At 28.5% G+C, this 14,968-nt stretch overlaps 2 protein-coding genes across 2 annotated transcripts; one reads left to right on the top strand and one right to left on the bottom strand.

Moving 5' to 3' along the window:
• Positions 1 to 9,241: 9,241 nt before the first annotated feature.
• LOC136089818 (uncharacterized) lies at positions 9,242 to 10,186 on the bottom strand. The gene has a single exon (XM_065815907.1). The coding sequence runs from the start codon at positions 10,184 to 10,186 to the stop codon at positions 9,242 to 9,244; it is 945 nt and encodes a 314-aa protein (XP_065671979.1).
• Positions 10,187 to 10,234: 48 nt separating this feature from the next.
• LOC136089817 (deoxyuridine 5'-triphosphate nucleotidohydrolase-like) lies at positions 10,235 to 10,902 on the top strand. The gene is made up of 2 exons (XM_065815906.1): positions 10,235 to 10,280; positions 10,607 to 10,902. Exons 1-2 carry the CDS (start codon positions 10,235 to 10,237, stop codon positions 10,900 to 10,902), a joined length of 342 nt encoding a protein of 113 aa, XP_065671978.1.
• Positions 10,903 to 14,968: the final 4,066 nt, after the last annotated feature.

Raw genomic sequence — 14,968 nt, 5'->3', positions numbered from 1 at the left:
AATGCTATATGAATACTTTGTTGATGTTATTAAATAGTCATTTAACATTTGGTTACTCGAAGAAGCAGATATAAAAAATGAGTTTTGAAACTTATGCAGAAGTTTGTTATCCATTTCCACAATTAGAAGATTTTTATATTTCATTATTTAAAGCTAGTAGTAAAGCAAAGGGAGATTTTTCCTTGTCACATTGTTTAAAACAGGGACAAATTATTAAACTAACTCGTTCTAATGATAATCTCAATATTGTGTTTATATATGAAGATGGAAAAGAGTATTCTTTTGAAATTCCTTTGAAAAATTTTTTATTGTATGTTATCGAATCTCAAGAAGAATGGCTTATCAACGTAAAAGACAGAAAAGATATTATAGATCTAAGCGAGGACATTATAGATCTAAGCGAGGAAAAGCCCGACGAGGAAGAGGATTAGCTGATTTTATAACCCCTAAAAATGTAACCAACGCATTGCAAGTGGGTTCGCTGTTATACGGTATAAAAAAAGCGTGGAAAGGCAAAAAAACAAAAACGGCTCCTGTTCCTGTTGTTACAAAACCCGCCAACCCTTATATGCCTCTGGATAAAGTGTTTGAAGTATATTAAAAAACAGTTGTAAAAAAAATATTATATTCATTCATTTAAAGAATAAATATGTACAAATAAAATAGTGTCTTGTTTTTCTTCAATTTTTTTCTTTTTATATCGTTTGATAGTCAATGTTTTTTTTCCTTTGCAAGTCAAGCAACACGTCTTGTGAAGATGTATTTTTGCTGCTCTTTTAGCAACGCTGTTAAAAATCCATACTTCGTTTTTTAATAGATGTATCGTACAATTTTTTAATAAAGCGACATTTTTTTTATCTTTCAAGACGAGGAAATAAAGTTCGCCATAACCATTACACGTAACACATTTTTCTTCTATAATGTCTTCAAGCAGTGTGTGTGCTGTTCTCTTCATGTTGCATTATATTAAATTCAGAGCAATCTGCCTTTTTATTTCTTTTTAGTCATGGCATCATCAATGGGCACATCTAAAAATTGATTGGCAGTCTTTTAACGAATGTAATTGTTTGCATAAATTCTACCCACTTCATTTTGGATCATATAATAAATATTTTCCTCGTTCATCACAGATGGAATAGCTTGAATATCTAATAGTGATAATTTGTCCCACGTAGCTTCATAATTTGTTCTTAAGAATCCTGCATCTTTTAAAAATCTTTTAATAGCATTTTGAACTAATATTTGTTTTTCAAAAATATCATAATGTAAAGGAATTTGTTTTGTTTTTATAGACAATAGATCACGTTCCAGATTTTCTTGTTTTTTCATATATAAATGCAACTGCATGTCTTTTTCAAACAGTTGTTTAGCAGTAACATCAAGGTATTGAAAGAGCTCTTTTTTGATAAATTGGAAAAATGAATAGAGATTTATTTGAACTTGTACAGAAGCATGAAGCGTTGTTACTTCGTAAAAATAATGATTTAACAGTCTGCACAACGAAGGTAAATAGATTTGATCAGTATATAATACATTTTCACTGCGAAAGACTAGAGCTACAAAATAAGCGGCAAATGCTCCACATAAACTACTATCATTCCATTGAAAAGGAAATTTATTGTATGAAAAAAATACGTTTTGATTGCCACTCATTTCGCTATATTTTAAAATAAATTTAGTAAACCAATAAAGTTCGCGATTTTCTGCTGTCCATTCTGTTGGAAAATGATTCGATTGTCGTATATAAGAATTAATTTCAATTTCGTTGTAGTTAATGTTAATAGTGTTGATTTGTATATTGCAATTGACTTCTTCTTCTGCTTCAAACAAATATTTATTAAATCTTAAATGTTTTGGAATTTGTTGCAATACACTTTCTTCTCCTAAACTGTCAAAACAAAAAAAATGACCCTTGTCTATTTTCATCAACACTCTCCAATGTTGACCTGCTTCTTTTGTGGTTTCATTGTTGTAAATGATAAAGGAGCCATTTTTTTTCATTTAATGAATAATATGAATATGAGTTTTTGTTTGACTTAGCTGGTCAAAGGCATATATTCCTATAAAATAATTTTTTAATTCTGAATTTTTAAAAAAACGAGACAAAGATTCATCAGTAGCCATTTTTATTCTTCTTTTTCTAAATTAAAAAAACTCGTAATAAATAGTGTTACAATAGCGTGTAATATATTAACAAATAAAGTTTTTTTTATCGCTGGTTCCTTTCTTTATAATTCCTTCAATGTTTCTTTTAACAGATTTTTTTTTTAAAGCACCATCTAGTTTTTCTATCAAAGAAGAGACGGTAGGTATTACTTTTGTAGTAAACGTATCCTCAAAACCGTCAGTTTGATCACCATCTGTTAGATCCATAGTAGGTTTGATATCTCTTTCTAGTAGCAAAACAGTAAGCTTGGCTTTATAAAGTTCTACTACATAGTTATCGCCGTGTTGCTCTTTTAAATCATCAAAGTGGTTGAGATGAATAGGGCAAAGTTGAGAATTTTCGAGTAAATTATTAAATTGACTGATTTTAAAACATTTTGCAATACTGTAAGAATTTAATGTTATCCTCTTAGAATCGAGTACATTTTGTAAAAATTCAAATGAATTTTTATCTGTAAAATGTTCTTCTTCTACGCGATCAGATGAAGGTGAAGAATTTCCAGACTTGTGTTCATAATGTTTGTATCTTTTAGACACTTCATCAAGCGCGCACACTGCGCAATTGTTGTGAATTTTTTTAATGATGCTATCAACGCGATTCATTTTTTAATTAAAAAAAAAATGTAAAAATATTTTTTAAAAATTTGATTTTTTATACTTTTTTATTTGTTTTAATAAAAGAGTTCGCTTCTTTTTTTAATAGAAAAGCTTTTTTTTCTAGTTGTGGTTGTTAGATATGGAATTTATAACAAATCGAGAGATTCATAAGTGGGGGAGAAACTGTATTAGAGAGTTATGTTTACGTTCACTTAGCGATAAAAAGTTTTATCACGTGCAAGTTATACCGTGCGAAAAGTTCAAAAACTTGGAGGAAAAAGATAAAAAAGTATTTTTTTGTTGTCGAAACAACATACATGGGTTAGAGTATTATCCTAGTTTTAAACACACAAGTGAAATCATATTTTGTGCTTCCGTAAACGACTATTTAAAAGTATAATTAAATAAATATAAATGGAATCTTGTATTTTACAAAGGGGGCGAAATCGAAAGAAATGTTTTAAAATCAATAAACACAGAAAGCAACATTTTCAGTTTTGATTTGAATCGTTTACTATTTCCTAAAGTATGCAAGCTGCCTACCTATGTCATCAGTGAACCGTTGTGTATGGAACATTTCAGACATTCTTTTACAAAAACACACAATTTAGAGCATTGTTCTCGCTACGAAACATATATGGTTTCTTTATATTTAGAAGACTATGTTAATGAATTCGTGTGTACAGAAACAAGTGTTGAAGAGTATGCAGGACTTATCAAATTGATAAAAGATAATATACAATGTATGAGACTTTTGAAAAAAGACACTTGTGAATGTTTTGAAAATATATTCTAATAAATAATCTTGTATATCAACTTTTTGATATGGAAAAAAAAATACATAAATAAAAAAAATTGTCTTGCTTATAATCCTTCTTTCGCAGTCCCACAATATTTGGTATAATTAGAGTTTTTGTGTATAGGTTGTTTCGATACTATTTCGTTAGTATTGTAATTATAAACTTCGTCCTCTTTTCTATCTAATACCATTGAAATATTAAAGTTTCTTTTGAAGAAAAAAAACCATTGAGCAGTGGGGAACATTTCTATTAAGCTTTTTTCGTGAAAATTGCAACGTTCAAAGGCTTTGTAAATGTAAACTTTATCTCCTTCTTGATGTACTTTTTTTTGTATAAAATATTCATAAATAGGAACTGATGTATAAATGGTGTAATAGGCATTATGAAAAACTTTATCGTCAAACGAAAAGCAAGGTGGTTGGTCCATGCAAGCTGGATAAACGTGATTTAATATTTTACAATTTTTCTTCAAGTTATCATACTCCCATTTGTTAGATAGATAAGGAAACAAAAAATAATACTTTAAAGTCGGTTTAAGTTTGCTTTTCCACGAAGTACATTTCTTTTCCATGTTTTTTGATTTGTAATAAAGTTTATATATTATTTTAATAAACTCTTCTATTTGTCTTTTTAATTCATCGTGTTGTTTTTCTACTGTTATTTTGGTTACGTTTAAAAAATCATCGTTTATCATGCGACATACTTCTAGCATGCTCGTTCTCCATGATGGTGATTGTCCTGCAAAGTTCATATAACGACGAGAAGGTTTTTCAAACAAATGAAGGCCATTTTCATAGTCTTTAGCTATAAAGATATAATACAAATCCTTGTATTTTTCTTCTTCCAAGTTTAACTCCAAGTTAAAAATTTTTAAATAAGTAAATATAATGTCTTGCCATTCTTTATACGAGTTATTTAAATGATGAAATTCAAACAACATAGGATGTAATTCATTATCTGGATAAAAAAGTTGAACAGCTTTGATGAGACTTTCGTCGAGTTGTTTGCTAGACATTTTCTCTTTCAAAAATAAACTAAAATTTATTTTTTTACCCTTTATATAGGAAATAGAGATAAGAAAAAACAAGTTTTTTATTAATAAAACAGGTTTTTTTAATTCAATTAAAAAAATTACAAAAAAAAAATATTCTTCGTCTTCTTCTGGTACTTCTGGTTCGACTTTAGCTTTTTTAGTTTCGCTTTCAGCAAGCTCACCACAAGCTCTCTTCAAATTTTGATTCAAATTTCTAGGAACACCATTTTTAATCAACGTGTTGTGGAAAGTCGGTTCTACAGCCAACAATCTTTCGTATTCTGTAACATGAATTTCGTCCTCTTCTTTTGCTACTCGTATACCATAATTGTTAAACTCGACCGTTTTTAATATGTGAGTTTTAGGGTAAGCCACTGTCATATAGGCTTTGTTTTGAGCAGTTTGCATACTATCCATCAAACTTTCCAATACTTTTTTGGTCATTTTGTTATGATTAAATTTAAACACTACATTAATATTAACTTCGCCTTTGTTCATTTTAAATTTGTTGTCGTCCTTAGTTAATTTCAGTTCGGATCTAAACATATAATTTGTTTTGTTGAGATCGCACATTTCTCTATATCTCCATGGTAACAAGATTTCACAGCCCTCATTTTTTGGTTTGTAAATTAATTCTTTTTTAACATAGTTAAATTGTGCCAATGGTTTCAGAGGAACAGTGGAATATTGTTTATCTTATATATTTTTTTCTTTATATTTCTCAACCGGACTCGAAAACCGATTAACTTTTATGGAACACAAGAGGCCGTAGAAAGCTTAAGGGAAGAAAGAAAACAGATTATATTAGAGTAAGCATAAGAAACAAAATTAGACGATGTTGGACAGATGTCCAGTATCAGAGCACAAAATTAAAGCAAAATAACTTATGTTATTAATTGTTTACGCACATTTCACCAACATTATAGTAAAAGCCAAAAATCAGTGGAGCGCATACAAGTAAGTTAGATGGACTTATGTATATCGCTCAGTCGGTAGATCTACTTGCGGCAAAACCAAGATTTTTAATTAATGGACTGTAATGTTATCCTATCTTATTTTGACATATTAAAAGTATTTTTCTTTTTATTGTTGTTTAATTATATATTTATTTAATTAATTATGCTATGTATAAATTTATTTTAAAAATAAGTATAAAATTACATATAATAAATAGAAAAAAGATGAAAAGAGAAAAATATGCTCTGCCAACGCAGGATGCGAACCCGGGTCGCCGCGGCCCTATGTAATGTCTTAACTAAATGAGCTAAACGTTCATATCCTTATGAAGAACCTTGTAGATAATAATTCTAGAACTTAGAAGTTATTTTTTGTAGAAAGACATACTTGTGCGAAAAGTATTTCATTAACCAGGCATATGAATGGTTATTAGAGCCTTAAATTGTTCCTAATATGTATGTGTAAAAAAATATAGGTATAAACATGCGCAGTGGAATTTCTTAAGGAAAACAGGCATGTGTCATTGCGCGTACATGTACCTACTGTTTAAAAACAGGTGCAGGCGCTGTGGATAATACAAGCTACAATTAATTTAAAAAATAGGGGTAGGCGCATTGGAGTACGCGTACAACGACTGACTTAAAATAGGGATTGGCGCAGTGGAGTGCGCATACATCAACTGACTTAAATAGGGTTAGGCGCAGCGAAGTGTTACTACATCGACTGACTAAAATAGGGACAGGCGCAGTGGAGCTAACTCGAAAACGCAAAGAGTTTTTAGGTGAGGGCAAGCAGTCCAAAAATAAATTTATTATTCTAAGATTTTAGAGAAAGCCTTCTGCTTTGCCTCAGTATGAAAACGTATCAAAGCGCTTATGAGAACTAGCTCTTACTATACACTGAAAACAAAAAAATAAAAATTTTTTTTTAGAGCCTGTGATAGGGATTGCGCGTGCGTGCGTGCATGAGAAATATAAGCGTGAGATGTCTTACTTAGAAAATTACCTTATTAGTCGTAAAATTTAATATTCAATTTAATTGTTATATCTACTTTAAAATTTAATTATTATCTTCATGTAATAATTTTTAATCATCAATTTCATAAGGGTTTTAGTTATTAGAAAATTTATTTGACATAAACAAAACATTAATGCAAACTAACAACACAACATAATGGGATCACATGTAAAAACAGTATAAATGCAGAGACAATGGATAGACAAAAACGTAGTAATCAAAAGCACAGTACAAAAACAACATATAAAGCCCAAAATGAGGACAATTGAACAATTGAATTATTCTGCAAAAAATATAAGAACAACGCGCATAGAAAACTCAAAAAAGATACGCATAAAAAATACACTAGTGTTTGAGAAAAAAGCAAACGAATTAGGTAGTGTAAATACCAGATTCTCATCAGGAAATGGTTATGGTATTGACCCTTTTGAGGGGGTCTCTACCCTGGTATTATGACGTTTCGAATGTTTAATTCACCAAATTCTAAAAACTCCCGTCGGAGTCTTATCATCGAAATCAGTATAAAAAACCCATTCCGACGCCAAGCCTCGCTCATGTTGCAACACTAAAAGGACACACTACTCGGAGCCAAATACCCTGTCATAAACTTCTAATGATGTCAACACTAATATATTTTTTTAGAAAAAATAAGAATACGTAAATAGCGCAATAACAATAGCACAAAGAATCAGCACAGTAATACCTAAAGAACTCTACCTAATAGAGTAGGACTTATCATATATATATCATAGTAAAAAATCGAGTCAAAATATATAGCCCCTTACATCTTAGACGCCTGATGTCAGGTATCTGAAGATATATTTGGCATAATTCAACAGTTTAGGCTAATTCTTAATTATCATATACCAGTATTAAAAATATATAAAAAGACAGATAGAAAGTGTACCGTTGCCTCTTTACAAACTCTTTTGGAGCTTTGAAAAAAACTGTGTGTAGAAGATCTTTTAGACGCCATGATAATTATTAAATTGTATAAGAAAATATTAGAACTGCTTAGTTGGTGTTTTAGCGATATTAAATGATGCGACCGTATGTACTTAAATTTACAATGCAATAAAAAGGTGAAGAAACTATGACAATCTGACAAGTAACCGTAATCAAATGGATGGATAAATAGAGTTCAAAACTTAATTGTTAATAATTGATTGAGTAGCGGATGTTTATAGGCATAAAATTGCTAGACTAAGAAACGAAATTAAAAATAACGGTGTCCTGCACGCTTGAAAAGTATAGTCGTTAGCATGGTGCTAATGCAGTGGAAACAATAATCACGAGTAAGACAATTGTCAAGTTGAAAAAAATGGATGATACAAAAAACGAATATATTTATTTAATACAATAAATTATAATATTAACACAATAAATTATAATATAACACCAAAGGAGAAATTAAATGTCAGCAAAACAATCGTAATTAAAAAATATCTCCGAGTTTTCAGCTAAAAAACTCAATGTCACATCGCTCTCTTTGTCTGCAATTTTGCATTTTTGCTATTGAGGCGCTCATTTGCTTCATCCTCTAAGAAGGCTTTAATACACTTCTCAATTTCTTCCTCCTCGGATTAAGTAATCTGATAAAAAAGTGTACACATGTATATATATATATATATATATATATATATATATATATATATATATATATATATATATATATATATATATATATATATATATATATATATATATATAAATGTATATATATATATATAAATGTATATATATATATATAAATGTATATATATATATATATATATATATATATATATATATATATATATATATATACATATATATACATATATATATATATATATATATATATATATATATATATATATATATATATATATATATATATATGTTTAAAAGAAATACAAAATGAAGATATTAAAGCAATATAATAAAAGACATAGTTGCGTGGCACTTGTGAGATTGCAGGGGTGCGAAACAAAAACACAATAAATATAGTTATAGGCATACCCTTATCCCAAAATAAACAAAGTACATTAAAAAAATGTATATAAAGCTTATTTCGTTATCATTATTATCAATGTTCAAAGAAAGTTTTACACTTCTTAAAACTTGGTTCGAATGAGATAGTTATATAAATTTTTTTGGTTGGAAAATATTTTTAAATGCTTTTCGCCTAATGTTTTACCAAGCACTGGGTCGTTTTTAATAATCCTCCAATGCTTGGTCATCATTTTCATTATTTCTTTTCCAATAGTGTCGTACGGTAAAACCAGTGGTATCCCATTGCAGAAGGATTTTTTTCGGCATATTGATAAGTTTGACACCCGCTCCGTTGGTTCTGTAGGTTCCTTAGATTCCTTAGATTTTGTTTGGAAGACGAGGTCTTTTGTGTAAAGGATAAGGCTTTGCTGAATTCATGGTTAATAATATCCATTGGATAGCCCTTAACAATCAGCGTCCATGCTAGCTTATCTAGTTCGGTTTGTAACACAGAGTCTTTTGATATCAGCCTGTTTAACCTTAAAGCTTGACTATATGCAATACCTATTTTCTGATGTCTAGGGTGGTTTGAGTGGAAATTTAATAAAGATAGGGTGTCAGTGGGTTTTTTATATATATTAGAGTGGATAGTGCCATCTTCATTTTTTTCCAGAGTCAAGTCCATGAAATTGACGGATTAGGAAGATGTGGTAAAAGTAAAGGTGATATTCCTGTGTAACTTATTCATAAATATTTTTGCTTCCTCTAGTTCGTTTGAGGTACCTCTGAAGATGATGAGGACGTCATCAATAAATCTCTTATACAAAACGATGTTATTTTTATATTTTTCGACAATCTTTTGGTCCAGTTCTCCCATAAAGATGTTAGCATATGGGGGAGCCATCCTAGTACCCATAGAAGTTCCAAATTTTTGATAGAAGGTACGAGGTCCAAACATAAAAGCCATGTTTTCAAGAATTAACTTTAATAGTCTGCAAAAATGGTCGGTGGGTATTAAGGGTGGTAGGTTATCAGGATGCTTGATTGCATTCCATTTGTTAGAAATGAAATTCCTAATGGCTTCAATCCCATCGTTGTGAGGGATATTTGTGTATAGGGAGACTACCTCGGCTGTGATCAAAATGTACTCCTCTTCAGGTAACTGAGTGCTACACAAAATTTTCAACAGCTCTGTTGAATCTTTGTAGTATGATGGTAAGGATTTAGCCATTGGTCGCAGATACTTCACCACATATTCAGATATATTGTCGGTAGGGCCCTCGCAACCCGACTCTATTGGTCTTAGTGGTACGTCCAATTTATGGACCTTGGGAAGTCCGTAAAAAAGTGGGGTCCTAGCCTCGGTTGAGGGAAGCATGAATTCCGCCACTTTCTCGGGAATCACTAAGCTGTTTCTCATGTAAACAATTTCGTTTATAATTTTGTCAACAATTTTGTACGTGGGGTCATAATTAAGCTCTTCATAGGTCTCCTTTTCCTCCAGCATCTTTAATACCTTATCCTCGTATTCTTTTTTGTCGATGACACAGATGCCTCCACCTTTATCTGTTTTCTTTATGATAACATCTCTATCTTTTCTGAGTTCCTTCAGGGCTGCATACTCTCCCGGCTTCATATTCATGTTCATGGTATCTTTATGTTTGTGTCCCTTCATAATTCTCTCGGTTTCATGTTCCACGATGGAGAAGAATCTCCTCAGTTTGGTGTTATTCTCGGTTGGTGGCCTCCAACTAGGATTAGGTCTTCTAAAGTGGTTAATAATATTATTATTAATACTGTTGTTGCTCTTACCTAGTTTTTGTTTCTCAAAAAACATTTTGCAATAGATCTTTCTTTTAAGTTTCTTAATTTGTTTAACATATAGTTCAAAAGTAGGTTTTTGGGGTTTCGTAATCCATTTTAACCCTTTCTCTAGAAGTTGCAATTCGTTATCATCTAGATCTCTTTTTGAGAGGTTTGTAATTGACTTATTTCGCATCTCCCTTTTTGTTTATTCAATCGATTTTGTGAGTGTATATCGATAAAATAGATTCAAATTTAGCAAGACATGTGTATTCAAAATCAGGTATAACTTATAAAGATGGTGTGGTGGTGTTCAATGCTCCAGGAATAATAGACGCCGATTATAAAGACGAAATTAAAGTGCTATTGATGAATCATTCTGAAGAAAATTATGTTATTAAACGTGGAGATGCTGTTGCTCAAATGGGATTTGTGAAAATGTTTAAAGCTGTAAAAAATGTAGCAGATTTCGATGGGTGTTGTTGTCGTAAAGTGAAAATGACAATGATTAAAGACGTAGAAAGAAAGGACGGTTTTGGCTCTACTGGAAAATAATTTTTTTTTTGTAATATTTTTTTATTTTAGATTAGTAAAAAATAATGGCTAGCATACCTTCATTTATTTACACTGACAATCCGAGTTTTTTATTCAATGGATTATATAATGACAAAATAAAGAATTTAGATTTTTGACTATCTATGTTGGAAGAAATGCATAATAATAATGGTCATGGCAGCAAAATATGGATTTTTAAAAATTTTAAAGAGCAAATAAAAGATGAAAGCAAGGCTTATTATAGTGTACCCTTTTTATTTTTAAAATTATCAATTTTTAATGAAATTGAGTATCAATATGAAATGCGATACTCATGAGGAAGAAGAAATTGGTTTATATATAATGATGCGATTTACACCTTATGATGAAGTATTAAAATGGCCTTTTTTAAATCGTGTTATTACTTTTAAATTATGTGGTCCTCATGGTAAACAAATAAAAAAAAGTTTTATGACTGAAAACAATGTGTCTTTTCAACGTCCAGTCAAAGATCAAGAAAATGTTGGTTATGGATATTGCAATTTTATAAAAACAGCAGACATTAACGATTATTTAATTGAAAATAATTTGTATATTAAATGTAAAATTAAGTAATTTTTAAGCCTATTTTCATCGTTTATTAAGAAGAACAATGTTAACAAGTATTAATTTTCATGATAGTGTTTTGATTTTCTCATTTTTTTATTGTAACTTTTTTTACACAACTAATTAAAAAATGAATATTAAAAAATGGTCTGAAGATCGTATTGAATGGATTACTAAATATTACAAACTACATCATTCTGAACAGGAATTGTGGAATATTTTGGAAGAATTATCATCTGTTTTTTATTTTCATTTTGTTATAGTTAAAGAATTTTTAACCAATAATGATCATCAAGATGGAATATTGGGAGAGTTTGAAAAAATAACAGAAATTATAAATAAAAATAACGAGCAGATAAAAAATAATCTCAATATACGTCATTTTTTAATGGAATTGTTAAATTTCATGATTGTCATTTGCAATGTTGCAATTGAAGAAGACGAATTTATCGTAACAAAAGAAAAAGAAGAATTTGCAAGAAGAGATGAAATCATTTTCTCTTATATGAAATCAAACGTGGACATGAAAGATTTTCATTATATTTCAAAGCACGAAGAAAGATTATTGTTAAAAAAAAACAATTAAAAATTATTTTTTAAGTACTTTAATAAATATTTTTAACGAGTAACATTTTTTTCAACTTTGTCTTTTTTTAAATTTTTTTGTACTTTAAACTTTGTATTTTTTAGGTTAACTAATTAAAAAAATGGAATGGTTTCACAAACATGGAAAATTTGCGGAATATTGCGGAATGCAGAATATTTACATTAAGCTCGATATATGCAATCCTGATATGGCTGATGAATATCGAAAAGTAAAATGTTTTATTAAATATGGTAATCATGCTGGTCATTTTGATAAAAGTTTGGATATAAATAAAGATGGAGTAAAAGAAGCCAATGAGTAAATGCATAAAGAACATTTATTAGAATGTTTTGATGCATTGTTATTTTTAGATCGGCGCATGAGTGAACAGGCTTCTGAAATGTGTGAAAAAGTTGTAAAAAAAATAGGGATTACAAAAACATTACTCCAATTTGTTTGTAAAAAACCAAATTTTTTTTATGAAGCTCTATGTAAAATAGCTCAATGTGATTGTTCCCCTAATTGCGTATTTGTAATTTAAATGCTTCTTTTATTTATATTGAGTTAAGAAGAATTTTAAGAATATAATTTTTTGTTAGAATTTTTTAAATATGTATTTTTTTAGATTACATAATAAAATGTCAGAAACAATTTACGATTTGTATATGGAATCACTTTACGAATTTCTCAATGATGATATTAGTTTGGACGAATTATTAGAATTTGATGAAACTGAAGAAATAAAAAAACTTATGTTTTCTATGGAATCATGTATTATATGTAGAGGTGAACCATGTGTTAGTTGTCAAGAAAAATTTGACAAACTCAAAAGATTTATATTTGTCAATGATCTAGTGAAGAAATATCAAATTGAAAAAAACAAATAAATTAAAAATTTTTTTTATTTTTTTAAATATATATTTTTTTAGAGAACATAAAAAATGGAAATTAATATAATGTTGTCATCTAAAAAATTGGGATTGTCTGAAGAATTGTTGAAGAAGACTTATACATATCATAAAGGTGAAATTATCTGTTTGGCTTCGTGTCCTTGTGAACCGATCCATATGTGTTTGAAATGTAAAAAGATCAAATTCGAAATAATACGTTCGGAACATAACAATTACAAAAAAAAATATAAACATTTTTTATATATCGACTAAAGTCAAATTACGTTAAAAAATTAAAGACTTTATATTTTCTTAACAATGATATTGTATCTATTTTGTTGATTTGTTTCCGTTTTCTTTAGTTTTTTCTTTAATTTTTTTGTATATATTGTAATAAATGTTTTTTTTTTTTTGATTTTTTAAAAAATGTTTTTTTAGATTACATAAAAAATGGAAAATAATATAATGTTGGCAGCAAAAAAATTGGGATTACCAGAACATTTGTTAATAGACAATTTAGGATGGGCTAAAAGTCAAATTTTGAGTTTGGCATCGTGTCCATGTAAAAAGAACAATATGTGTTTAAATTGTAAAACGATTAAAGATGTTATTGGATTGCATCGCTCTTTTTTTGATAAATGGGAAAAATTTTGAAAATTTTTTATTGTAATTTTTATATTTTTTAAATTTTTTTAGATTAATAATAAAAAAAATGGAAATGAAACTAGATGACATTATATTGAAAGCTTCAAAAAAAAATGGATTTAACTAAAGAACAACTCTTGGAAATTTATAAAAATCAAAAAAAAGGATTGATTTTTTGGCCGAATGTCAATGTCAAGAATACGACGATTATAATTTTCTTTGTTTGTGTTGTGGTTATTCTGTGGATACAGTGAAAAAATTTTACAATACGATAGTAAAAGCTTCTAACAAGCTTGGTTTATCGATGGATTTATTAAACAAAACTTTTTATATTCATAAATACGAAATACGTGATTTAGCTAGTTGTAATTGTGTTTTGGAACAAATGTGTGATGATTGTAAATTTAAAAAATTTCTGGTTTATCGATGGATTCATTAAGTAACTACAACAAAAGACATTTTTTATAAACGTGAAATAAAGATAACGTGATTACTTTAAACGTGTTTAAAGTAATCATCTGTTTTCTTTATTTCACTTTTTAATAATTTTTTCATAAACATAGAATATTTTTTATTACATTTTATTAACAATATTATTTTTTAAATTACATAATAAAAAATGCAACTAACAGAAAATGATTTGAATTTTTTAATCGAAAGCATATATAAATTTAATCAAGATCACCCAGCTACTTTGGAAGAAATTCGACAGCATGCATTTACTTCGAGACAATTTTTATGTCGAAGTTGTAAATGGCATCATTTGAAATACAAGTGGGATGGGTTTTTCAATGAACAAGTTAAAAGAATACCTTTAATATTGATTTTGATGGTCTTTAAATATATTAACACATTATCATGTTTATTTGAATTTGAATTTTGAAAGTTTTTATTATTTTTTTAAAAATACATCTAATGAAGATTTATTATATCATGTAAATGAAAAATGTCTTGAAATTGAAAATTGTAAACGTTATTTAAACGAATGTGATGATTGTAATGAATATAGATATTCTGATGGGCAAAGTTGTTCATTTATATATTGTGAAAAATGTTTTGATTCAGTATATTGATTGTAATTTTTTTTAGATGAATAAAATAAGAGAAAACGATAATAAAAAATGCTCAAGTTGTTAATCAAACAAAACCTATTGACAGAAGATGAAATATTAACTGCAAAGTTTTTGTTGTTGGTGATGGACCAGATGATTTATTTTGTAAACTGGAAAGACTCGTTGAAAAGAACATTATATATATGATGTTTTTTATAAAATACGCTGTAATGTATTTATATTCAAAATAAATTTTTTTAGATGAATAATATCAATGAAAATAAAAAAATATTGGAGAAAATAATAAA

The sequence above is a fragment of the Hydra vulgaris genome, chromosome 13 (assembly GCF_038396675.1).
Source record: "Hydra vulgaris chromosome 13, alternate assembly HydraT2T_AEP".
Classification (NCBI taxonomy): Eukaryota; Metazoa; Cnidaria; class Hydrozoa; order Anthoathecata; family Hydridae; genus Hydra; species Hydra vulgaris.
This window is presented reverse-complemented; position numbering and strand designations above follow the sequence as displayed.

What these genes read in the sequence shown, in the direction of transcription:
- LOC136089817 (XM_065815906.1), top strand. Translation starts at nt 10,235, where the DNA reads ATGTTCCACGATGGAGAAGAATCTCCTCAGTTTGGTGTTATTCTCG. An exon ending in TCAGTTTGGTGTTATTCTCG is followed by an intron (nt 10,281 to 10,606) that starts GTTGGTGGCCTC and finishes ATTCAAATTTAG; the next exon opens with CAAGACATGTGTATTCAAAA.
- LOC136089818 (XM_065815907.1), bottom strand. Translation starts at nt 10,186, where the DNA reads ATGAATATGAAGCCGGGAGAGTATGCAGCCCTGAAGGAACTCAGAAAA.